The sequence below is a fragment of the Oncorhynchus mykiss genome, chromosome 21 (assembly GCF_013265735.2).
Source record: "Oncorhynchus mykiss isolate Arlee chromosome 21, USDA_OmykA_1.1, whole genome shotgun sequence".
Taxonomy (NCBI): Eukaryota; Metazoa; Chordata; class Actinopteri; order Salmoniformes; family Salmonidae; genus Oncorhynchus; species Oncorhynchus mykiss.
Window position 1 is genome coordinate 50,589,867 of NC_048585.1, and position 26,783 is coordinate 50,616,649.

General features: G+C 43.0%; 2 protein-coding genes and 1 non-coding gene across 6 annotated transcripts; all 3 read left to right on the plus strand.

Annotated features, from left to right (window-relative positions):
- Positions 1–2,179: 2,179 nt before the first annotated feature.
- Positions 2,180–8,322, plus strand: LOC110500658. Its single transcript, XM_021578143.2, has 3 exons — positions 2,180–2,314; positions 6,074–6,203; positions 6,524–8,322. The coding sequence occupies exon 3, from the start codon at positions 6,526–6,528 to the stop codon at positions 7,174–7,176; it is 651 nt and encodes a 216-aa protein (XP_021433818.2). The 5' UTR covers positions 2,180–2,314; positions 6,074–6,203; positions 6,524–6,525; the 3' UTR covers positions 7,177–8,322.
- A 354-nt stretch (positions 8,323–8,676) lies between these two features.
- On the plus strand, positions 8,677–8,748 carry trnaa-cgc. Its single transcript has one exon. It is a non-coding gene; the product is annotated as a tRNA-Ala (tRNA).
- Positions 8,749–8,932: 184 nt separating this feature from the next.
- On the plus strand, positions 8,933–25,414 carry LOC110500883 (E3 ubiquitin-protein ligase DTX1-like). 4 transcript variants are annotated; one of them, XM_036958124.1, is made up of 9 exons: positions 8,933–9,403; positions 9,841–9,888; positions 10,087–10,301; positions 13,054–14,194; positions 20,966–21,027; positions 21,331–21,492; positions 21,822–22,204; positions 22,350–22,439; positions 22,592–25,414. In XM_036958124.1, the coding sequence occupies exons 3-9, from the start codon at positions 10,094–10,096 to the stop codon at positions 22,820–22,822; spliced, it is 2,277 nt and encodes a 758-aa protein (XP_036814019.1). In that variant the 5' UTR covers positions 8,933–9,403; positions 9,841–9,888; positions 10,087–10,093; the 3' UTR covers positions 22,823–25,414. The 4 variants fall into 4 exon arrangements, with proteins under 4 accessions (XP_036814019.1, XP_036814016.1, XP_036814017.1 ...); XM_036958121.1 differs by having other exon boundaries at positions 8,933–9,888; XM_036958122.1 differs by lacking the exon at positions 9,841–9,888 and having other exon boundaries at positions 8,934–9,403.
- Positions 25,415–26,783: the final 1,369 nt, after the last annotated feature.

Genomic DNA, 26,783 nt, shown 5'->3' on the forward strand with positions numbered 1-26,783 from the left:
CGGAATTGGAGAATCTCCACGAGACATGGAGGGAGTCTGAGGACAAAGTGAGCGAAGTGATCTCAGAGAAATTGAAGATGGACCAGCGGAAGATTGAGGTGGAGCGCACCAACAGAACTGGAAATCCCACCACCGGTCCAGGTGACATGCCCAGGCCGAGGTTGCTGTTCTGGAAGGTAGCTGTTCTAGAAAGAGCGAAGAGCTTGAGAGGAATGTATATCTTCCTCAACAAGGACTATCCTGAAGCTGTGCACCAGAAGAGAAAATACCTTATCCCAGCCATGAAAGCTGCCAGAGCGCGTGTGGACATTGCTTACATCCGCTATGACAGGCTCATTGTCCACCCTCCCTCCTAAAAATGCCTGGAAGGGATGAGAGAACCAAGACTATGGGTTCATAGCTTTAACCTCACAGCACACACCACACTTTCGAACACCAACTGATTAATGGACTGCAGAATGTATATTTTTGTCTCTTGCTTTATCTCTGATAAGCTACCCAGGAAAGGGCTGAAAATAGCCCATATTAACATGTAGCCTAAGAAATAAGGTTAATTAAATCAATAACTTGCTGACATCAGATAACATTAATCTATTAGCCATTTCTGAGACTCACTTAGATAATTAATTTGATGATACAATACAAGGATATAACATCTATAGAAGAGGCGGAAATGCTTATGGGGAAGTGTTGCTGTATATATTCAGAGCCATATCCCTGTAATGCTTAGAGAAGCTCATATGTCAAGTGTTATTGAAGTGTTGTGGTTTCAGGTTCACTTGGCACATTTAAAGCCTTTTCTGTTGGGGTGTTGCTATAGGCCAACAAGTGCTAACAGTCAGTATCTAAATAATATGTGTGAAATGCTTGATAGTGTATGTGAGGTAAACAGAGAGGTCTACTTTCTTGGGAACCTGAATATTGACTGGTTTTCATCAAGCTGTCTGCTCAAGAGGAAGCTTCTTACTGTAACCAGTGCTTGTAATCTGGTTCAGGTTATTAGTCAACCTACCAGGGTGTTTACAACCATTACAGGAACAAGATCATCCACATGTATCGATCACATTTTTAGAACTTTGTTCTAAAGCTGTATCCATACCCATTGGATGCAGTGATCACAATATAGTGGTTATATCCAGGAAAGCCTAAGTTCCAAAAGCTGGGCCTAAAATTGTGTATAAGGGATCACACAAAAGATTTTGCTGTAGATGATCTAAAAAATATTTGTTGGCAAGTCAGGTAAGAACAAGTTCTTATTTACAATGATGGCCTACAAAGGAACAGTGCTTTGTTCAGGGACAGGATGACAGATTTTTAAACCTTGTCAGCTCAGTGATTCGATCCAGCAACCTTTCATTTACTGGCCCAACACTCTAACCACTAGGCTACCTACCGCCCTAAAATGAATAAGGAGCATCCAGATGCATGAATTTATGACATTTCTTTTTCCAATTATTGATAAACATGCACCTGTTAAGAAGCTGACTGTTTGAACTGTTCAGGCTCTGTGGATTGATGAGGAATCGAAAAACGTTACGGTTGAAAGAGATGAGGCAAAAGGAGTGGCTAATAAGTCTGGCTGCACATCTGATACTCATGTAGCTACCCTGCACACCAGCTGCCAAACCTTCAATCTGCACTACAGCTAAAGTACACAGAACACTACAGCTTCCTCTTTCTATGTATATTTGGGTGGACACTTTACTTTCTTATCTCCCCTTGCAACATTTCTCCTTCACCCTGCTTGAGTTAGTGGGTTGGTTTATCTATCAATCTATCAAAGTCTCTCTCTCTCTCTATCTGTCTCTCTCTCTGTCTTTCTCTCTTTGTCTCAGTACATTGTTGTAATGATGTGCAAATAGTTAAAGTACGAAAGGGAAAATAAATAAACATAAATATAGGTTGTATTTACAATGGTGTTTGTTCTTCACTGGTTGCCCTTTTCTTGTGGCAACAGGTCACACATCTTGCTGATGTGATTACACTCTGTGGTATTTCACCCAATAGATATGGGAGTTTATCAAAATTGAATTTGTTTTCAAATTCTTTGTGGATCTGTGTAATCTGAGGGAAATACGTGTCTCTAATATGGCCACACATTCGGCAGGAGGTTCTCTCTCTCTCTCTCTGTCTCTCTGTGTTTCTCTCTCTCCGCCCACATTATATCCCCTCTCACTCTATTTCTTACATGCCTATCTTTAAGTTTCTGTATCCCCATCTCTTGTTAAAAAAGTGCCACCACTAACACCTGCCTTGTTGAGTCTGTCTCTCTTGAAACCATCATTCAGACTGTTCATTTTATAGCAACACATTGGTGAGTTTACATTTTTTTTTTAATCAATCATAATTCAGCAAATCGCCCCTATGTTTAGCATTTTATGGCGTGGATCTGTTTGAACATTTTCTCTCATCTTCCTATGTGTGACCATCTTGTCACGGCTCTTTCCACTCTCTGTATGTCCATCCTTCAGCTTCCCACTCTCCACTCAATCTCTCCCTCCACATCTCCTCCTCACTTTTCTTCCACCAGTCCTTCCACTGTGTTTTTATTGTCTTTTTAGGACTTTTACATATTTCCACCCCTTTTCTTTTTTTTTGTGTGTGACCATGGGGTATTTGGTTTCAGAACTGTAAGAAGAATGTAGTTGGGTATTGAGGTTTTGTATTATGTCATGTTTTATGTCTTGCCCAGGAAGCTAATGGGTATTTGAATAAAATGCCAATAACAATCTACAAAATGAATGAATTGCATTGGGGGTGAAGGGTGTGGTTGCTTTTCTTGTCTATTGAGGTTTTGTATTATGTCATGTTTTATGTCTTGCCCAGGAAGCTAATGGGTATTTGAATAAAATGCCAATAACAATCTACAAAATGAATGAATTGCATTGGGGGTGAAGGGTGTGGTTGCATATTTTTATTTAACCTTTATTTAACTAGGCAAGTCAGTTAAGAACAAATTCTTATTTTCAATGACGGCCTAGGCTCAGTGGGTTAACTGCCTGTTCAGGGGCAGAACGACAGATTTGTACCTTGTCAGCTCGGGGGTTTGAACTTCCAACCTAGTCCAACTCTCTAACCACTAGGCTACCCTGCCGCCCCAAGTGTGCCTTTGCTTAAAACACGTATGTTATCTGTGCTAATGCTGCATAAGTGTTATGCATATAAACAGAGTATGTAAACAGCACATCCCTCAGTGAGATCCTTATTAAAGATCCTTATTAAATCAGTGCTCCACCCCAATAGGCAGTCTAATTCTAATATTTCTCCTACTAATGGGTCTTTTGACCAATCACATCAGCTCTGAAAAAGATCTGATGTGAAAAGATCTACTGTGGTTGTTCAAAAGACCAATTAGTGGATCAGAATTGGCTGCCTGTCTAAACACAGCCTACTGTACTCTGCCTGCCTGCACCACATGAAAATGTGTACGGGAAATGTTCAGATATGCCTTCGACTTATTGGCTGGTTGGTCATATGCATAAATGTAAAGGCATTGTAGGATGTAGAAAGAGAGAGAAAACATTGCTTAACGTATTTTGCATAATCAAGTTGGCAATCTAGGATTAACTATGCCTTGTTGATAACTTTAATCTGATGAGCAGAATGTCACATTTGTACGTCATATGAAACAACAAGTCCACATACTCTACCGTTCCAAAGTTTGGTGTCACTGAGAAATGTATTTGTTTTTGAAAGAAAAGCACATTTTTATCCATTAAAATAACATCAAAATGATCAGAAATACAGTGTAGACATTGTTAATGTTGTAAATGACTATTGTAGCTGGAAATTGTAGATTTTTTTGTGGAATATCTACATAAGCGTACAGAGGGCCATTATCAGCAACTATCACTCCTGTGTTTAAATGGCACATTGTGTTAGCTAATCCAAGTTTATCATTTTAAAAGGCTTATTGATCATTAGAAAACCCTTTTGGAATTATGTTAGCGCAGCTGAAAACTGTTGTGCTGTTTAAAGAAGCAATAAAACTGGCTTTCTTTAGACTAGTTGAGTATCTGGAGCATCAGCATTTGTGGGTTCGATTACAGGCTCAAAATGGCCAGAAACATAGGACTTTCTTCTGAAACTCGTCAGTCTATTCTGGTTCTGAGAAATGCAAGAGGACAAGTACATTAGAATGTCTAGTTTGAGAAACCGACGCTTCACAAGTCCTCAACTGGCAGCTTCATTAAATAGTACCCGCAAAACACCAGTCTCAACGTCAACAGTGAAGAGGCAAGTCCGGGATGCTGGCCTTCTAGGCAGAGTTCCTCTGTCCAGTGTATGTGTTCTTTTGCCCATCTTAATCTTTTATTTTTTTGGCCAGTGAGATATGGCTTTTTCTTTGCAACTCTGCCTTGAACAAGAACAAGAACAAGAATAGACTGACTAGTTTCAGAAGAAAGTTATTTATTTCTGGCTATTTTGAGCTGTAATCGAACCCACAAATGCTGATGCTCCAGATACACAACTAGTCTAAAGAAGTCAGTTTTATTGCTTCTTTAATCAGCACAACAGTTTTCAGCTGTGCTAACATAATTACAAAAGGGTTTTGTAACGAATCTCTTCGTCGTCTGAGGAGGAGAAGGAAGGATCAGACCCATATGCAGCGTGGTAAGTGTCCATGTCAATTTATTAGCCTGAACACAAAACAGTTCTGTAAGGTGAAATACACTAAACAGAAAACAACTACCCACAAATCATAGTGGGAACACAGGCTACCTAAGTATGGTTCTCAATCAGAGACAACGATTGACAGCTGCCTCTGATTGGGAACCATACCAGGCCAAAAACAGAAATACAAAACCTAGAACAAAAACATAGAATTCCCACCGCAACTCACGCCCTGACCACACTAAAACAGAGACATAAAAAAGGAACTAAGGTCAGGACGTGACAGGTTTTCTAATACTCAATTAGACTTTTAAAATTATAAACTTGGATTAGCTAACACAACGTGCCATTGGAGCACAGGAGTGCTGGTAATGGGCCTCTGTACGCCTATGGAGAAATTCCATTAAAAATCAGCCGTTTCCAGTCATTTACAACATTAACAATGTCTACACTGTATTTCTGAAAAATTTGATGTTATTTTAATGGACAAAAAAAATGCTTTTCCTTCAAAAAACAAGGACATTTCTAAGTGACCCCAAACGTTTGAAAGGTTGTGTACATGAATCCCATTGCATTTCTGTCTGAACCAGAACTATAAATTAATCTTTACTCAATATGTCAGCTATTGACACAGATTTGGGGAAACCACAGGTGCACTTATTTTAAAATGAATTTGTCGACTCTGACAGGCATCCATATTTATCTATACAAGCATCCATATTCATCTATATAACCGTTTCCAATTGACTGTTATAATTATTCAACTAGAAGTGAGCAAGACCGAGGGAGAGAAAGCATCTGCTGGCTTCCTGTTAGTGAGTCACACAGGCAGAATCAGGGGGAGAATCTCAATTGCATACTCCCCACGTCCTCTCTCCGCTCTCCTCGCCTCCTTCTCAAAACCCATTGGATGAGAAAAACAGAGGTCCCACCCCTCTGACCTTCTCCTCCAATGGGTTTTGAGAAGAAGGCGAGGAGACAGGAGAGAGGACGCAAAGAGTATGCAATTGAAATTCTCCCATTGCCGCCGCCTCATACTCACTTCCTGTGTTTGTGAGGTGTGACGTGCTGTATCTGCAGGGACAGTACAGCACAATGAAACAATAGCATGGCACATCAATCACCATGACACCACAACTGTCAGAACCATTCACAACCAGTCAATGTGACAGTTTCTGATTACAATAATCATATTATTATTCATGGGCAGGTTTTAGTCTACATTTAAAATCAGCCATACTTTATCCTGTAAAATATTTTTTTCGAGAGTCCACCTTTCCACCACAAACATTTCTATTTCAGGTGTAAATATCTGTATATATATTTTTAAAATGCTGCATGGATATTGTAATTGGGAGGTGAAATGTGTTGCTTGTCAGGAGGTATAATGAGCACTACTCAATAATACTGCAAACATTTTCGTCAGTAGGTAGCTAATGTTACTATATTTTCTTTACAGATCCAGTCATTAATAAATCAATGTATGAATCACCTCCAATTGAAAGGAAATAAACTGGATCTCCACCGCAGCAGTTTTACCTTGGATTGAGCAAAGATTTCTTCAACTTTTCTGAGAACTATTTGAAGAGGTACGTTGCAACATCAAATCTATCTGATCCTGCTAACCCCAATAATAATGGATTTATGGTTTTGTTCTAATAAGAGGCCAAACATGACTGGATTTGAACAGCTTTAGAATAAGAGACTTGTATTTTGTGACTGTCACAGTTGGGGTCAATTCCATTTCAATTCAGTCTGACAATTGAAATGTAATTTTTATAGTGCAGATGAGGCCAACCAATCACTTCAGGATCTGAATCAGAGATACTGTACATGCCTTTAGATCCAACCCAATGTCCCTGTCAAATGTCAGTTTAAACAGCTTTTCCAATGTTACTCTCCCTTGTAGGCATGACTAATTACGATCCAGAAATGAAAGACCAAACCACATCCTCCTTTGTCGTCTTGACTGTCTTCTTCATCCTGGTCACCCTCGTTGCCCTCCTGGTCGTCCTGTACATGTGGCTAAACCGCCAGACTAATGGCCAGTACACAGTCCACCAACTGGTCCTTGGGGAGGGTGGGGCCAGGGACCGGGTGAGGGGCGGGGTCCAAGTCCTGGAGGTGTGGTTCAGGCGTCGCCTTTGGCCTCTCAGTGAGGATGAGGAGACTGTAGGAGAGGAGGAACGGAGAGACAAAGAGGAGGATGTAGAGAGAGTGAGTGAGGGAGGGGAAAGTGAGGGGGAGGGGAAGAAGGAGGAGGGGGATGAGAGGGAGGGCAGAGTGGACGACTCTTTGGATGACTACTCCAGTGCGGAGGGCTGTGGCCTGACGGAGAGTGTGAAGGTCATGGACGAGAAGAAGGAGAGGAGAGAGTGTGAGGGGAAGCGAGAGGAGAATATGGAAGAAAAGGGGGATAGCAAAGGTGATGAGGGAGCAGTGGGAGGAGAAGAAAGTGGACGGGGAGGTTTGCTGATACACCTGCATCAGTCCTCTGGTAGTGCTATCTGGTCTGAAGATTATGAGGGAGGCAAAGACAACAATCATGTGACTGTATTGTGAGGAAAGGATCAGAAAGGGGAAAGAGTTCCATTAATACATTTTTGTACAGTAATAGCGCTTGACAGAACATTGGCTACTTCATCATCACCATCATCATCATTGTCATAATTGTCATAATTTTAAACCTTACAAACCAGTGTTATAACAATCAAGGCAGAAAACAACAGAGTGTACTAAATCAATCCAATCATCAAAGTGACTGACAAGAGCAACAATTGCAGCTTGAATACATGAAGCTATATTAATGTATTTTAGATATAAAATGTAATTTTTAAACGGTTTCAAAGTTTCATGGGTTTCAAAGTTTTGGGGTTTGCACTGTTGCTATGAGATGATATGTATTGTAAATATTTGTGTTCTGTATATTTTATGAATTTAATAGCTATTTAGATCCTTCTTCCTGGAGATCTACTGTCCTGTAGGTTTTCAGTCTAGTCCTAATTTAGCATATCTGATTCAACTAGTTAAGGTACTGTTGAGCAGCTAATTAGTAGAATCAGGTCTGTTAAATTAGGGTTGGACTGAAAACCCACAGGACGGTAGATCTCCAGGAAGAGGGTTGTGCAGCCCTGGCCTATGGCTTGACTTTGTGCTATACTGTTTCATGTCTTATGTGCATGATGTTTATTTCCAGAGTGACAATTTTATACTTTTTGTTATCTGATACAACTTAAAGGCCCAGTGCAGTCAAAATTATGTTTTGTATCATGTTGTACAGCAACTCATGGAACAAACACTGTAAAAGTGTGAAAAGATTTGATCAGTGTTATTCCTGATAGTTGCTGGTTGAAAATACAATCTACACAGGGCCTTTACATTTTTATTTTTGATGAGAGACTGAGTGTAATTTTTTTTTAAAGGCTGGAACATGTTGTTGAATCGTATAGTTTTATGTTATAATTCTGTAATGTATTGATTGTTGTTGCCTTTTTGGCCAGGTCTCCATTGAAAAAGAGGGTCTTAATGTGCTTTTCCTGTTTAAATGAAGGTTAAGAACATTTTTTAAATCAGCAGGTTTGCATGGCATTCCCCTCCCACTCAGACCACTTCCTGACAGTCCTATCAAAAACTATTATAGTAAGGTTCTTAATTGTTACCCAGAAGTAATTTGATATTGATATAAAAACGGTTGCATGAGGCTTTTAAGTGTTTGCACTGATGTGATTATATTGTCTGTTTCCTTTTCTTAAAACTGCATTGTTGGTTAAGGGCTTGTAAGCAAGCAATTCATTGTTGTATTCGGCGCATGTGATAAATAATATTTGATTCGATTTAATTTGATTGATAGTTTTTTGTTGAAATAAAAAAATATTTTCTAAATTACTATTATTTAAGTGTGTTTTTCAAAAAAATCAATTTAAGTATTCTAAAACGTGTAGGCTATAATACTTATACTTTTTAAAGTCATAAATATAATTTTAGTGAAAAATGTACACAAGCTATTATTTTATGAGATTTACTAACTTTATAAGCCTTTTTGCAACTTAGTTCGTAGCCAATGGGGATGTAGCTCAGTGGTAGAGCGCATGCTTCGCATGTATGAGGCCCCGGGTTCAATCCCCGGCATCTCCATGTTTTTACCTATTGTCTACCCAAGAAATTCATTACAACACAAACTGATAATTTGGAGTTGAACTCATACTAACTCATAATAACACATTTAATCATGTCCTTTATTTATTATGTTTTATTATAGGGCTGTGACTGGATGCTGCTTGCACATTACTCTTCCTTGTCCGCTCAGCAATGGGCGGAGTATTGGGCATTGCTTCTGGAATTTGATTGGTTACTTTACCAATACACTGTGCGGGGTGAAACACTGGTCCAAGCATTCACGCCAACATTTAGTCAAATATTATTTTTGCCGGGAGCACCCACGGAATAATTTGCAGTGGTCCTCTCATATAAATGCAACCCACTCATAAAACCAAGACACATCATGGACCAATTGCACGACCTGACTATGCAGACCCAAATGCGCTTTCATAGAGATTCAAACAAATAGTCTAAACAAAGCTATTGCATTGAACGTCAGGGCAATTATATAACGTGAATCCGTGATTTTTATCGCCACAAACGTCTTGGATTTGCAATACTAGGCTATATTTTCTAACAGAACGAGATGGATAATCGCTAAACCGTAAAACCGAAAATACCATAGCCCACACTGGATTGGCTTTGATTGGAGGTAGCAGAAGGCGAACTAAAAGTAGGCTACCCGGCATTGGTAAATATGTCTATATTGATTTACTTTAGGCTATAGCCTACCTACAAATCAACCAATACGCCTAACATGTTAAGGGGATACAGTGGGATAAAGCTGTGAAACTCCTGACAGTTGTTGGTCTTTTCAGTGACCAGTGGGCGCTCGCTGCATATCTGTTACATTGTATCTATTAAAATAATGCATAATGAAACTATATCTGGCACTTGTTACAGTAACCCACTTTATTCATGTTTGATGTATCCAAACTCAGTGCACCACCACCATAGCACATAGCATCTTCACACACCCAAATTGGATTGTGCCATATAAATGATTTCAGTAGCCTAACCTATACGTCATTTTTCTGCATACGGACCAAAATGCAAGGAACCTGCTTGTTTTTTTGCCCTGCTATATGAAAAACGATTCTAATGATTTATTGATTCGCTTGAACAAAGGAACGAAATATTGTTGTATGCTACCTGTACGGGATATCAACATGGAAGGTAGGCTGCACAGACAATAGGTAGCCTACCTATGACAGAGCTGCAATATTATAGTTAATATTAACATATTTCGATAGCCTATCCTAGCTGGTAAATGTCTCAAGATGGATGCAGCTGCGCACAGAGATGTGTGTAAAATAGGACATTTCTAAAAAGAAAACCACCTAGACGCGTAATTTGTGCTATTTTCTTTTGCAGGAGTAGGATGTTACTAGCGTCGGCCGTGGTGGTATGGGAATGGCTGAACGAGCACGGGCGCTGGCGGCCTTACAGCCCAGCGGTCTCTCACCACATCGAGGCAGTCATCCGCAACGACCCACGGGGTGGTAGTGTTGTCTTAGGCCAGGTGGACACTCGCCTCTCGCCCTACATCGTCGACTTGCATTCCATGCACCAGTTCCGACAAGATACTGGTAAGACGAATGTGATTGACAACCGTGACATAGCCCTATTTGTATTGAGGGATTTTTGAATTGGCCCTAAGCTATTACAGTGTTATTACTGCAGTGAAACCGATGATGTAGCATACGACACAGCAATACAATAGCCTGCACTTCTAATTTAGCTAATATAACCTACATTTGGTTTCATGTTTTAAATGACAGCCTTTATGTTATTGTTTGATGCGACATCTTATGCAGACTAGGCTATAGCCTATGTGTGCATGCACGGTTGCAGACTGTTGTTGTTCACTGAGATTTTTCAAGGCCTTGTTTGTTACCTGCAGTTGCCTCCATTATCCCAAACCGTTTTCTTTTTCTTTTTATCTTGATCATGTGTTTTGAATTTTACAAAACACAGCATCTCAGCATCATCACTGTTATCATATTTACATTTTAGATCTGGATAACATGGTTAGGGGCTAAAGAGAAACCTAGCATAGAGATAGTTAAATAAAAAATCTAACATAAAATAGAGAGGCAGCCAAATTGTGCTAGTAATATCTTAAACCTCAACACCGAGTAGCCTGCATCACTAACATGTTGCTACAAGCTGATTTTATGCTCCTTCTCTCCACATCTTGCAAGTGCAGTCCACTCTTGATAAATGCAACGGCTTGGAATACGCCTTTACATCATGCAGTAAACTGGAGCATGCCGGTATCTGGAAATAAATATATGGAAATATATGGAAAGCTACTGAATTGGGCCTGGAAAACTGCATGCTTAAAAAGTTTGTTCTCATTAGGGAGTCCACTTATCATTAGGTCCATGCAATCTCATTCATTGTAATCTAAAAGGAAAAACTGATCCTAAATCAGCGCTCATATTCTGAGACACTTGATGCATACAGGCCCCTGGAATCTGCTATGTACATTGAATACATACAGTACTACTGGAGGGTTTTTCAGCTTCTGTGTTCACTACTTCAAAGGCTGTGAGCGTACAGTGTGCCAATACTCAGCGGTTAGTCACTGGTTGTAGTGTGTATGTGGACATCTACAGTGTATGTAGGCCAAAGTTATGGATGAGCTGTTCAGGCCTCTCATTATGAGTATGCAAAACATGATCATGATTAAAGATGAGAAGGCCGAGGGGAAATTGGGGTCGATTTTTAGCTTGCCCGCTTGTTTGTGTGCAGTTATACCACATTGATCAGTAGTATGTTTTTGTTGGAAGCAGAGGGTACATACTATTTTATCACACAGTCATCATGACACATACCCATACCATGCAATCCTGGATTGGGTTCACAGTGCAACTGCAAGGCTCACATGATTTCTCATGAGCAGCACATTTCCAAATGAAATTTCTATAAAACTCCTGTATATACTATACTCTCACCTATGACTGGCTATCTGAATAGAGAGGGTGAAGGTGAAATGCTATCTGAACCTTCCTTCATCCCCACACTTTCCCTTATAGGCCTCTTATTAAGGATGTTAATGCTATTCTGTAGAATGGTACTGATTGTCTCAAGGACTCCAGACTTTAGGTGCTGGCAAAGAGAGAAGTCTTCACACATTGAAGTGAGAAAAGTATAGGATAACACAAAGGGAAGAATTGTCACTCTGGCCAAGACCACCGCCCTCCTCTCAACTTTAGCTGACAAAAGCTTTTGTGCAGTCTGCCTGCTTCCCAGGCCGGGATAGCTGTGGGGAGAGAGGGGGTAGGCTGCCCTTGTCCCAAAACTAGAGAGAGAGATGAATTGCAGAAGTCTGAGGTCATTGAGAGAAGGGGGTAGTTGGGTTGAGTTCAGATTCAATTAAATAATTACTCTGTTGCATTCCAGGCATTGTTGTGTGTCTAGTAAAGTCTCTAAATTTTAATAGACTATACTAAGTATGTATGTTTTTCAAGTATACTTTACATTCAAACCCTATTGTTTTGAACAACATACTGTATTGATAAATTAATTATATTGGTTTGTGTCTTCTTAGTTGAAGCTTAAGTTTTCTATTGTCGCAGTTGTCTTGTTCTCAACTGGCCTATCTGGTTAAATAAAGGTGAAATAAAAATAAATAAAAAAGCCCTTTTGCACAATTTATTCTCCCAAAATGTAGTTTTCGTTAAAACAATCAACAGTCATTCATTGTCTGCTAGTCATTCTCAATTTAATATTTTTGCAGGATTAGAAGTTATTTAAATCCCAGGTAATAGGTGAACAGTATGGACAGGGCTTTATTGAACATTCTCTGAGTTCAGTCTCTGGACTCCCTGGGAAAGCAAACATGACCAGCTCAGAGAACCGACCAAGGCCAGCGACCAATCACAATCCAGAACATGGCGTGCGGTTACCAAGGGAAAGCTGTTAGCCTGTTTGCCCATATTCTTAGCGAGCACACACATATATGTCAAATTTGCTGGTTGTGTAATCTGCTTGACTACAACAAATATTACAGCAGGGCCTACAGAACATTTAGCTCATGTAGCTCTGTTGGTCTCAGTCAACAACAAAGCCTTATTTTAAAAATGTATTCATGTTTTTTCTTTTCTTTTCTTTTTTACTTGAACTGGTCATATCAAATCACATAAAAGTAGAAACACAATCATGTTCTAGAGATGGCTAGAAACATACTAGTGATTTGTGTCAATGTTTGTCTATTAATGCAGTGTCTTAGTGTAATAATACATGTTGTCAGTGTTGTGAACAATGGGTGTGTGACAGTGTGTGGTTAGTTGACAGGTCTTCTGGAACAGGTCCTTCTTGTTCCCCTCTCTGTAGTTCTGTGGCGTGACCCTCGTCTTTCTACCGTTACCCCAGGTACCCTCAGACCGGTTCGCCGCAGCTTCTACGACCCCACGTCGGCGCCGGGTCAGGGCTGGCTGTGGGAGTGGGAGAACGACACAGGCTCGTGGACAGCCTACGACACAGAGGTGGGCATCGCCATCCAGGCGGCACGCGACCGCCAGCAGCCCTGGCTGGACCTGGCGCCACTGGGATTCTGCTACCTCATCCACTTCCAGAGTATGACCCAGATCAACGGGCAGACGCAACGCTGCCGCCGCATTCAGCGCCGCTCTGACCTGGCTTACCCACTTGTTTCGGGTCCCCTTCCCAAGTCACACCACGCCTGGGGGCCCGGCCCCGGGGGACTGTTGGGGGTGTCCGGAGTAGGCATGGGGGTGGGGTTGAGCGGGATGGGGAACGGGAACGGTAGCGCCTACCCCAGCGGTGCCCTGCCAGCCTCCGCAATCACCTCCCTGGGCCAGCCCTGCGCCTGTCAGCAATGCATGCTGCTCCTAAGCGTCAAGGCGGGCGCCATGGCAACAGCCCACACCCTGGGCAGGAGGCCACCCCAGAACAAGCCTCCCAGCCCCAAACTGGGTGGGGGTTACTCGGCCATGGGGGGGTCCTACTCTCTCACCCTCCCACGTCCCCCCTCCTCCATGGGCAGGTCCCTTCCTCCCCACAGAACGTCTGTGGGCGGAGCTAGCGGTGGCTTGGGGGTCGGAGGGGGCGGTGGCTTTGCCCACTCACTCTCCCTCCTGGGTTCGGCCACCGCTGCCCTGTCCCTCTCCTCCACACGGCCCCCTCCCCCGCCTCTACCCCCCCTTCCGCCTCCTCCGCCTCCTCCGCCCTCCTCCATCACTTCCAACAGTGCTACTCTTCCCCCCTCCTCTTCCTTCTCCATGGCATCCATGGCTTCCTCTGCCCCTCTGTCGATGCCCGCGCCCCCCCCTCTCATCTCCACATCAGCTTCCTCCTGCACCCCCTCGCCCTCTGCCCGCGTCCTGGGGCCGGTGTCTTCAGCGGCGGCGGCCTGTGCCGCCCCTCTACCTCCCCGTGCCAGCCTGGCTGGGCTGAGCCGACCCGCCCTGCAGCGCATCGCCATGGCCCAGTCCAGAGCCCTTATCGCCTCCGGGTGAGTCACTGCTCCAGCTGTTGCTATGTCACTACAGTTCACTTAATATTACACCTTATCCTTTTATAGGATCAATTATCCAGGTACTATCCCAATACTACACCTGTTCGGGCAGGGACCTCACTATACAATATTATCACGATACTTACAGTAGGTAAACGATACAATTTGTGTCACGATTTATCACCATTCTATATGCACTTCGATTTGATACTGCGATTTTATTGCAATTCGATGTTCCAAACATGTTGCTCACTGTATGCAGAGGGACAAGAGAGAGCCATAATAACATGAGTTTTGATCAGTCATGTAAATAAAAGCGCTGAAAACAAGTTGGCTCACCATTTAAAAAGAAGATATTGGTCAAGCTATAGGAGGAGAAATACTCAAGTTTTGGTGCAAGCACAGCTGACTACCACTAGCAATTTTTTGTTGTTGCTGTTGTTGAGAGTCTATACTTGAAGTCATAGAATCAGTATATTATCATTAAAATCAATAGACATGGGAACACTGCTTGTGTTGTTATTACATATTGAATGGCTCTTCAGAGAATCTCTATTGAACATGCATTTTACTACAGAACTAGGCTTAACCCATCTCTGGGAAGTCGTCCCAAAGAGTTTTGCCAAGTTTTCTTTCTGAAGACAAGGGCCTTTCAGTGTTGAGAATGAGATTCAGTAGTGTTATGTACCCTATGCACTGGGTAATCCCATCATGATACACGGTCGACTATGGACTTGTCTATCGCAGATAAACACCAAACGAGGCAGGAAAAATGAAGATAGGCAAGGAATTTATACATTGTGATCCGAAGCGTTTCCACTAGCGTAGACATGCCTCCATAATCACTGCCCATATCTGACATAAACAGCTCATTAGAATTCATAAGCCTTTAATCCTTATGACAAATTCTGTTAGCTTGTTCATTTCCATGTGAAAGCAACACCCAAACAACGTATTCATATAAAGAATGCAGCATTTTCACAAGTGTCACTCAGATTTGATTCACCCAGTTAGAATGTGAGGGACAGGAGGGGACAGGAGGGTGGAGGAGGGAGTGGGGAGATACTGACATCTTCCCTAACACACACAGTTCCCAGGCCTATTCTCATTCTTACAGGCCCCTCTACCCCTGTTAGTGTGAGTTAGTGTGTGTGTATGTCAGGGTGCGGTCACCGCGGCAACCATTGTGGGCACAGCCGAGGCCTGGTTCCCATTTACAAAACAATGTTGGGACATGGGCAGAGGCAGGGGGTTCTCAGGGCAGGGGGTATGGGGAGATCCCAACGTTGTAGCGACTGGCCCAAGTGTTACCCTGAGAAACCGAAGCTGCGTGACTGTCCTGTGGTATTGGTTGGGGATGGTTGGGGAGTTGGCCCTGAGAGTGAATGTGACATTGATGGGGGGTGGCAATGGGGGTAATATGGAGACATGAGACTTGTTGATAGGGGACATTTGGTTGAGGAGGGACTGGGAAGGGGAGGGGGGTTGTCAGGGCATACGTCTCCAGTCTTAGAGACACAAAGCAGCGTCTCAGTTTGAGATGTGTTCCCGGTTCCTGAGGGGCTTGGTTTAGACAACTACCATATTGCTTTCACCAATGGCATCTTTTCAGATTGACAAGGGGCCATTGAGAAGTGTCTAGGGGTAGGGACTTGGGGCCATGTCACACTGGTAAATGCTATAATGAGCCACTACCCAGTACCCACGCATGTGTAGATGGGAAAGGATAGGAGAGACAGGTTTAAGCTCCACCTTCTTCCATATCACTTTAGCATGTGCCATATTACCTGTCTAATTTTTTCAAATCTGTGGGTAGGGGTAAGGGGGTGATTTGGGATTGAGTGCAAGATACTGTGTGGTATGGGATCCTGGCAAAGGACAACCCAGGTCGTTTTTTAAACTGAGGTAGCAGATACTTAGGTAATACATACATGCAAATAGATGAGTTGTCACCTGAGGATAGGCCCACAGGGCGAGTATCAATATTGACATAGTTACTGGCGCTGTTTGGAGGAATGTGTTATTGTGAGAAGAGTGAGAGTGTAGCAATGATCTCCTCTTAGCACTAGAGGGCACTTTTGCTGAGTGACCAACTCACTGGGAAGAGCTAAGACTTCTTTTTATTTTACCTTTATTTAACTAGGGAAGCCAGTTAAGAACAAATTCTTATTTACAATGACGGCCTACCCTAACCCGGACGACGCTGGGCCAATTGTGTGCCACCCTATGGGACTCCCAATCACGACCGGTTGTGATACAGCCTGGAATCGAAACCAGGGTCAAAAGTGACACCTCTAGCACTGAGATGCAGTGTCTTAGACCGCTGCGCCACTCGGGAGCCCCAAACTATACTTGAACTATACCAGACAGACAGTAGCTGAAGTCTGGTGTCAGTGGCTGAGAGATGTATTCGTGGGTTTGTGGAGGGTTGGCTATTTGTGGAATCCTAGTTTGTTTGACAAGAATCACTGATAACTTGCTAATGAATTAATTTTCATTTATAATTTTTTGTGAAGTGACATATAGTTTTATGAGAGGGCGGTTTCAGACAGTTTCAGGCCTATTTTGTGGGAGGAAAATGTGATTTCCAAAATAATAAACTGATTACCAACAATCGACGAGACAGCCTACAGGGAGGAGGTCAGGGCCCTGGGAGTGTGGTGCCAGGAAAATAACCACTCACTCAACGTCAACAAAACAAAGGAGCTGATTGTGGACTTCAGGAAACAGCAGAGGGAGCACTCCCCTATCCACATTGACGGGACCGCAGTGGAGAAGATGGAAAGCTTCAAGTTCCTCGGCATACACATCACTGACAAACTGAAATGGTCCACCCACACAGACACTGCCTCTTCAACTTCAGGATGCTGAAGGAATTTGGCTTGGCACCTAAAACCCTCACAAACTTTTACAGATGCACAATTGAGAGCATCCCGTCGGGCTGTATCACCGCCTGGTACGGCAATTGCACCTGCCCTCCAGGACACCTACAGCACCCGATGTCACAGGAAGGCCAAACAGATAATCAAGGACAACAACCAACCGAACCACTGCCTGTTCACCCTGCTATCACCTAGAAGGCGAGGTCAGTACAGGTACATCAAAGCTGGGACCAAGAGACTGAAAAACAGCTTCTATCTCAAGGCATCAGACTGTTAAATAGCCATCACTAGCACATTAGAGGCTGCTGCCCTATATACATAGACTTGAAATCACTGACCACTTAATAATGGAACACTAGTCACTTTAATAATGTTTACATATTTATATTCTGTATTCTATTCTATTCTACTGTATTTTAGTCTATGCCGCTCCGATATTGCTCTTCCAAATATTTATATATTCTTAATTCCATTCCTTTACTTTAGATTTGTGTATATTGTGTGTATTGTTGTGACATTGTTAGATATCACTTGTTAGATATTACTGCACTGTTGGAGCTAGAAACACTCGCTACATCCGCAATAGCATCTGCTAAACACGTGTGTGTGACTAATAACGATTGATTTGAGGGACAAATTCAAGGTGCTTCCAGGACTAGGCTTAATCCAGGACTAGGCTTAAGCCAGGACTATGCCTAATACGTTTAATTGATTAATGCATTCAACACTTCATAGCATAGTTGTAAACTCTGTTCACATTTGTTTGGCAAGTGAAGTGTGTGAGGACAGACGCTGGGAGACGACAAGCAAGTACAGGGAGTGAATATTTAATAAATCACAGACATGAAACAAAACAAGGACAGCGTCTGGACAGGGGGAACAACACAACATTAATGCTGACATGGGTATGAAACAGATATAGGGGAGGCAATCAATAAGTGATGGAGTCCAGGTGAGTCCAATGAAGCGCTGATGCGCATAACGATGGTGATAGGTGTGCATAAGGATGGGCCGCTTGGCGCCTTCGAGCGCCAGAGAGGGGGAGCATGGGGCAGGCGTGACAAAATGAGTGGTTGGGGCATGGTCAACCATGTCAAGAGATTAACCCAGGTATTTCCAGGTATCTGTGAACCAGACAGTTGTTTTAGGATCTGACCCACAACACATGATTTTAGGGATCTTGTGGGTGTATATGTTTCCTATGGCCAGGCTGTGTGTGACTATTCTTGTCATATAATTTCTAGCGCTCCAGGGATCAAACAAACGTCTGGGGCCCCTCAGGGGTGTGTACTTAGTTCCCTCCTGTATTCCCTGTTCACCCATGACTGCATGGCCAAACACGACTCCAACACCATCATTAAGTTTGCTGACGACACAACAGTGGTAGGCCTGATCACTGACAACGATGAGACAGCCTATAGGGAGGAGGTCAGGGAACTGGCAGTGTGGTGCCAGGACAACAACCTCTCCCTCAATGTGAGCAAGACAAAGGAGCTGATCTTGGACTACAGGAAAGGCGTGCCGAACAGGTCCCCATTAACATTGACGGGGCTGTAGTGGAGCAGGTCGAGAGTTTCAAGTTCCTTGGTGTCCATATCACCAACAAACTAACATGGTCCAAACACACCAAGCCAGTCGTGAATAGGGCACGAAAAAGTCTATTCCCCCTCAGGAGACTGAAAAGATTTGGCATGGGTCCTCAGATCCTCAAAAGGCTCTACAGCTGCACCATTGAGAGCATCCTGAACAGTTGCATCACCGCCTGGTATGTCAACTAATCGGCATCTGACCGTAAGGTGCTACAGAGGGTAGTGCGAACAGCCCAGTACGTCACCGGGGCCAAGCTTCCTGCCATCCAGGACCTATATAATAGGCGGTGTCAGAGGAAAATCCATAAAATTATCAGAGACTCCAGTCACCCAAGTTATAGACTGCTTTCTCTGCTTACGCACTGCAAGCGGTACCGGCGAGCCAAGTCTAGGACCAAAATGTTCCCCAACAGCTTCTACCCCCAAGCTATTAGACTGATGAACAATTCATACAAATCACCACCGGACTATTTACATTGACTGCTACTCGCTGTTTGTTACCTATGCATAGTCACTTCGCCCCCACCTACATGTACAGATGACCTCAACTAGCCTGTACGCCTGCACACTGGCTCGGTACCGGTGCCCCCTGTATATAGCCTCATTGTTGTTATTCTTATTGTGTTACTTTGTATTATTACTTTTTATTTAAGCCTACTTGGTAAATATTTTCTTCTTGAACTGCACTGTTGATTAAGGGCTTGTAAGTAAGCATTTCACTGTAAAGTATACACTTGTTGTATTCGGCGCATGTGGCAAATAAAGTTTGATTTGATATGCAATAGTTAATTGGATCAGTCTAAAAGTTTGCACATACACTGCTGACATCTAGTGGCCAAGGTCTAAATTGCGCCTGGGCTAGAATAATTTGTTATGGCATTTCTCTTGCATTTCGAAGATGATGGTACAAAAAAACGCATGTTTTTTTTCTTTTGATTATCTTTTACCAGATCTAATGTGTTATATTCTCCTACATTTATTTCACATTACCACAAACTTCAAAGTGTTTCCTTTCAAATGGTATCAAGAAAAGGCATATCCTTGCTTCAGGTCCTGAGCTACAGGCAGTTAGATTTGGATATGTCATTTTTGCCAAAAAAAAAAGGGGTGGATCCTTATTAATCACCGAGACCAATCCCAGCCCCTGCTTCACATCATGTACTATCCCTCAGTGAAATCCCACAGCATTGCCTAGAGGGTTAGTGTCGAAGGGTTAGAGGGTGTGACCCTAGATAATGTCACTACTACAGTATGTCTGCTGTATGGCGGCCTTGCACGGGTAATCTCGGTGTGGTGACATCACCAGATGGAAACAGGTGGATTATCCCTATAAGAGCCAAGGGAATAAGAGGGGACAATCATACACCTACTGACTGATCTAGAGAGGCGAGGGAGACTGGAGCAGGGAGGTACGGCGTGTCTGAGGTTAACAAGGATGTATTCTTTAGATTTGGAAAGGAGAAGGAAGATAGAATTGAGAAAGATTAAAACGCTTGGAGAAGCGTTAAGCAGATAGCGTCTTGGGGATAAAACATTTATTCGTAGATGAGGGGTTTTGCAGATTCAGCTGAGAAACAAACTCCACAATCAAAGTCAAGATGACCATAATCAAATTCAACGCAAAGTGAGGACGGTTTCTGGTGGGATTATACTGTGAATAATGTGGAGTCTCATCACGAGAATGATACAGCACAGCAGTCTTCCAGTTGTCCCACAGAGAAGACTGTAGGGAATGATGGGCAATTTAAATCCTGGCTATTGAATTCTGTTTCAATTCCTGTCAGTTATATTGGGCATGGAATTTTTCTATAGGGGTGATATTCCATTTCTGAGGTGATTGGAATTAAGATGAAATTGACCAACGGGCCAACTCTGCTGACTCCAAAGGGTTCTATTTCACAACCTTCTATGTACTGAACAATAAAGCAGTGCTGGCTCAGGTGAGGGTTGTTGTTTTCAGCCAGGGTTTAGACAACAAGGGGAGTCCTGGTTGGCACAGCAACATGTCAACATGGTGCTATTCTAGTCCATGAGCCACTTAGCCATTGTGTCTAAAACGTGACTTGGTAAAAGCTATTTGACTTGCTAACAAGATGTGACCCGTGACACAGCAAACAGCAGACGCTATGGTCACCTGTGCGTTTCCCACCTGCAGTTTACCTATGACACAGCAATTAGTGTGCCTAATCCTAATCCGAGTGTGTGTGATTGTGTGTGGTGTGTGTTTGTGTCTGCTATGGGTGTGTGTGTGTGTTACGAAGTGGTGTTTTAACCCTAGTGTGTGTTTTGTATTTCAGAGTCCCAACGGTTCCTGTGAAGAACCTCAATGGATCCAGCCCTGTTCACCCTGCATTGGCAGGTAGGAACAGCCATTAAGACACTATCAAAACAATATAAACAACAAGCCTAGTTTCTTAGTTGAGCTATTAAGGAAATGCCAGTGTCCAAATTCATTTTCGCTCTTAGTTTCTAGGCCTATCAACGGCCACTTTATCTAACAATGATAGACAGTGTTACAGAGAATCAGGCTTAATTTCTTAATTAATGTGACCCACATATGGTCAATGAGAGTAGCTTCTGATGGATGAGATTGTGTCTGAACAGTGTCAATAGATGGTGATAGAGAAGGGGTCTCACTGCTCCTTCTGCTGGTTGTCTTTAGGTATTACAGGGATCCTGATGAGCGCCGCAGGACTTCCTGTCTGTCTGACCCGACCCCCCAAGCTGGTGCTCCACCCCCCTCCTGTCAGCAAGAGTGACATTAAGCCCGTTCCCGGCCTCGGCCACTGCTGCCGCAAGACCACCAAGAAGCAGGCTCGCAAAGGTAGGTGTAGCATGCACAGACACACACACACACACACACACACACACACACACACACACACACACACATACACACACACACACACACATACACACAGACAGACAGACAGACAGACAGACAGACAGACGCACAAACACACAGAGACACTCAGACAGACGCGCGCACACACACAGACAGACAGACAGATGCGCGCACACACACAGACAGACAGACAGACAGACACGCAGGCACACACACACACACACACACACACACACACACACAGTCAGACACCAGCATAGAAAATTTGTAAATAAATGTGAAAATATCTCTTCCTCCCTTTCTCTCAGGCAAGACCCCTGAGGAAGTAGTGAAGAGGTACCTTCAGAAGGTACGCAGTCCTCCAGAAGAGGACTGCACTATCTGCATGGAGGCCCTGCCTGGGCCCTCGGGCTACAAAGGCCCCGGTGTTGGGGGCATCCAGCGGGCAGAGTCGGTGGGTCGCCTGGCCCAGTGTGGGCACCAGTACCACCTACAGTGTCTGGTGGCCATGTACAACAATGGCAACAAGGATGGCAGCCTTCAGTGCCCCACCTGCAAGACCATCTACGGCGTGAAGACGGGCAACCAGCCGCCTGGCAAGATGGAGTATCACGTTATCCCCCATTCGCTGCCTGGCCACCCCGACTGCAAGACCATCCGCATCATCTATAACATCCCGCCAGGCATCCAGGTAACAGCTTTATTGCTTATCCACATCTGATGCTCTGTAAATCATGATGTTGGCCATCATTTTCAATTCCCTCTTTAGTACTTAGGAAGAACTACTGTACATGTCACTTGTTTACATTCTAATCGTGACCTTTCACCTTTCCCAGGGCCCTGAGCACCCGAACCCAGGCAAGCCCTTCACCGCCCGGGGATTCCCCCGACACTGCTACCTCCCTGACAGCGAGAAGGGACGCAAGGTAAACACCAGACTACTTCCTGTTTAATGTTTAACTTCTTGATTACTAGTTTACCCAGTTGTACCGGTTTGCTGTGGATGAAATGACAGGACTATGTGGCTAACTAATTTCCTCTTTCTCTCTCTCTCACTCCGTCTCTTTCTCCCCCCCAGGTACTGAGGCTGCTGCTGGTGGCGTGGGACCGGCGGCTCATCTTCTCAGTGGGCACATCCAGCACCACGGGCGAGTCGGACACAGTCATCTGGAATGAGGTGCACCACAAGACGGAGTTCGGCTCCAACCTGACGGGACACGGCTACCCCGACCCAGGCCACCTGGACAACGTTCTGGAGGAGCTTAAGGCCCAGGGGATCACCGAGGAGGAGTGCCTACCCAGAGACTGAGCTAAAGACGGGCCAATGGGGAAACAGCAACAGAGAGACTTGTCAGACACTGGAGGGCAGAGCTAAAACAATGAACATACAGAGTCAGAGAGACAAAGGAATGGAGAGGGGGAGTCATAGACATATGAATATGTTTTAAAAAAGAGAAGTACAGAAATGAACACAGACGGTACACTTGTGACACCCACAGAAACAGACAGCCTGAAAGACAGCATACGAGAAGACATGAATGAACCAATGAACAGATGAGCCAAAAAAAAGAACCAACGGGGGACATAAAACAAATAGAGAAACAGACCAATAGACTTTCTGGCTCTAGTTTCTAGGGACGCTAACCGAGGTACGACATTAGAAACCCTCTGAACAGGTGGGCTGTGGGTCGGCTCCGCTGCATGGGTCACTTGTATGATGGAATGTATATTTTCTTCTGCTACATTAATGGGGCTGTCACAAAATGTCATTCAGTGAGAGGTTTGAGGCCACAGTGCACATGCAATTCAGTGTTGGACAGAAGCTGTCGTTAAGACCCTGAGAGTTTGACAAGAATGTACTGAATCTTAATTGGTCCATTTGAATTCATTGGTGTACCAAGTTTACCAGAGCGTCTGTAAGTGGTAGGATGAGCGCTACAAACGAGTATTAAAGGGAATATGCTTAATAGGGTATTGAATGGAAGAGAATACTAGGCTTAAAGTATTAGACCTTTGGCAGCATAGTAACAAATCTCTCGTTACAGAAAACATAACCTAACATAGCAGGCTTAAAAGAATCGTCTGAGCTGCGTTTCTTTCTTTCTAGTCCTGACAAGAAAATAAAAAAACTGTTAGGGGATTATCTCCTCTGAATCTGCACTGTTTAACCAATCCAGTAAATGTGGAGGAGTTGAGATGGAGTGTCCCCAAAGACGGTTAGCTCTGTGATGTCGCCTCGTTAACGTCCAAAAGAAGAAGTCCGTCTCTATTTCCATTTGCTATGAAAACCGGGTGCGTCCGGTTAAACCTACCCCACTGAGGGTGCAGAAAACTTTACAGAGAACGTTCAAAATATCTCAAGTTTATGACTGGATATGTGTGAGCATGAGTGTTTACTGCCCTCTAGTGGTACTTATCGAAAATACATTCCCTTTTCCTCTCTAGGTTCTTATCAGTATTTTATTAATTGCTGTACCATTTGGAAAATGCATTGTTGTACATTTTAAATAGTTGATATATATTGGCTCAGTTGAGTTGAGTATCATTTTTACATTCCATTTTGTTCTTAATTTTTAACATTGTACGTTGTCTATTTGATTGCCAGAGCATTATTTTCTATATGTGGCATTGTAAGGAGACGTGTCAAGCTTGAGTCTTCTCGGGAGGGCTCCTGAGTATTACGAGCCACTATGAGTTGTTCAAAAAGTTTCACTGAACATCGATTTTAGACTCATCCATTGCCAATCAATATGAATGATTTGGGAACCCTCTTGATGGGGTGGGTGAGTCTAAATGTACAAAATAACAGTCCTCCTCAGACCATGGGTGCATCTCAATAGTCTTGTGTAGCTTCCTCTCCTATTCTTTCATGTCAATTCAGATGAAAGAACAGGAATGGAAAAAAGGCCCCTATAGACAGTTGAGAAGTCAGAAATGAAGTTATGATTGGACCTGCCACCAGAGGTCAGATTTGCACTGCACAGGGCAGACTCTCTTTTTTTCCTTTAGTCAAAAGGAAACATGGAAAGTTAGATATAACAGTTAAAACTACTTTGAGTTTCATTGTATTTTCTTTGTTTTGGACACCGTTGGCACCATTGGCAGCTCTAAGGAAAGCAAACCTATTGTTTTTGCCATAACGAGGTACAATTTGAAAGATTTGCTCTGTCGCCAAAACAACCTGTGGTCAAGCAGTCCAGTCGGTTTGTGTCAGGTTCCTGACAGACCTGCTTATAAAGCGGTACCGTTGACAATATTTATCAGTATGTGTTAACATACAATGTTAGGCCAACATTTATACTTTCTGTATGCAATGGATGTATGTGTTCATGTACACGACTTAAAACCATTAAACCATTTTTAAAGGTATAGCGTAACTGTTCACTTAATACCTCCTTTATTTAATGTGCTCTCTATTTTTTTAATCGTTTGTATCAAATTGTTTTGTTCAAATAATTCAAAACCACTATTTTTTCACTTTGAGGTATTGTTTAGCCACATTTAAAGCTGTGTGACTACATGAAGACTTACATACCCATTCTACTTTGTGAGTAGGGGTACATGCATTTGGTACGTCATGTGACCTTGTAATTCTTTCGACGACTCCTGCAGGTGGATTGGGAAATGTAGGACTTTATGTAGTCAGTCGTGTTTTATGTCAGTTCTTGCAATGCTCAGTTTGGCACATATCATTTTCTTTCCCAGGCACATGTCTGTAAATGGGAATGGAACAATGGTTGAAGGCTCATTCACACTTTGTATAAAAACCTCTGTAAACGTTGTAATGGCGAGAACGAGTGGCGTGGAGACATCTATGTTGGCAGAGAAAGTAGTAACATGTGTAAAAGTAAAAAAGATTTGAAGTAACCGTGGGACTATTAAATTAACATGACTATTATGATAACGGCGTTGGTGTTTTTTAATGTGTGGATGTGTGGCATTAAGGGTTTCCCTATTGGCAGGGGCAAGGAAACTAAGCAGTTGTTAAAGGCGTGCAATTATTTGAAACAACCAAACAACCAACCAAACTGCAATAATTCCAGTAGCCTTAATTAACCTGATCTCTCTGGTTCCTCACCATTGTTAAAGTGAAAGATGGACAATTATTGGCATTTCTGTGGGTAAACGTGTTTGGGCAAGTGACCATTTTCAGGCAACCAAAAAATATTCCTGATTTGCCTGATGGAAAGTGCCTTTCAGAATACAGTAATCCCCCCCCCCCCCCCCCCCCCCCCCCATTGTTTTCTCATTTATGCATTATTTATTTTTTACAAAGAGTACAGTAATTCTATTAGGTTCTTCTCCAGATTAGTTAGTCTATTGGTTCAGTCTAACCTTGCGAAACCACGAGGGACAGTTCATCTCTAGATTAGTCTATGCTCTGGATTAGTTGTCTGGATTATGTCCACTTTAAAGAATGAGAAAAGCCATATACAGTAGTGTGAGTAGCCTATTAGATTAAACAATGACTGCTGAATTTCTGCTCTTCTTTTAGTTGCTAGGCAAATGTGTAGCACAGTAGCCAACACTCCGACTAGCATTTGGCAGTCTTTGTAGACTAGCAGTCAGTTGCTATATATCACTCTGCGGTTATGAGAGGGCTTTTGTGCCACAAAGTGCAATTTCTGGCCAATTAAGTCCAATTTCTCATTAGGTTTTGATTTATTTGACAGGCTCGAGCTGCTTGAATACATTTGCGGATATGCAGACGGTCAAGAGGTATAAGTAGATTAACATAGTCTGTGATTCATGAAATGGATATGGTTGGAATAGGCTCCAAATTCATAAGGATTCTATGAGGCTTGCCATTGTTGGAAGTCTTGGAGTTCCCTTTTTCAGATAAAAACACATTATTTGATTTGTGTACAGGGTTAATTTGACGAATGAAGTGAGAACATGGCCCTGGCACCACCAAGCTACTACAGGCATAATCCTTACAATGTCAAAAAGGGTCTCTTGAAACATAATCCAAGTTTGATATTATACAAATGATTTAATTATGTATAATGAACAAAAATAAAAATGCAACATGCAACAATTTCATCTATTTTACTGAGTTACAGCTCATTTAAGGAAGTCAGTCAATTGAAATAAATTCATTAGGCCCTAATCTATGGATTTCACGACTGGGCAGGGGCGCAGCCATGGATGGGCACGGAAGGGCATAAGCCCACCCACTGAGGAGCCAGGCCCAGCTATGATTTTTTTCTTTACAAAAGGGCTTTATTACAGACAGAAATACTCCTCAGTTTCATCAGCTGCCCGGGGGG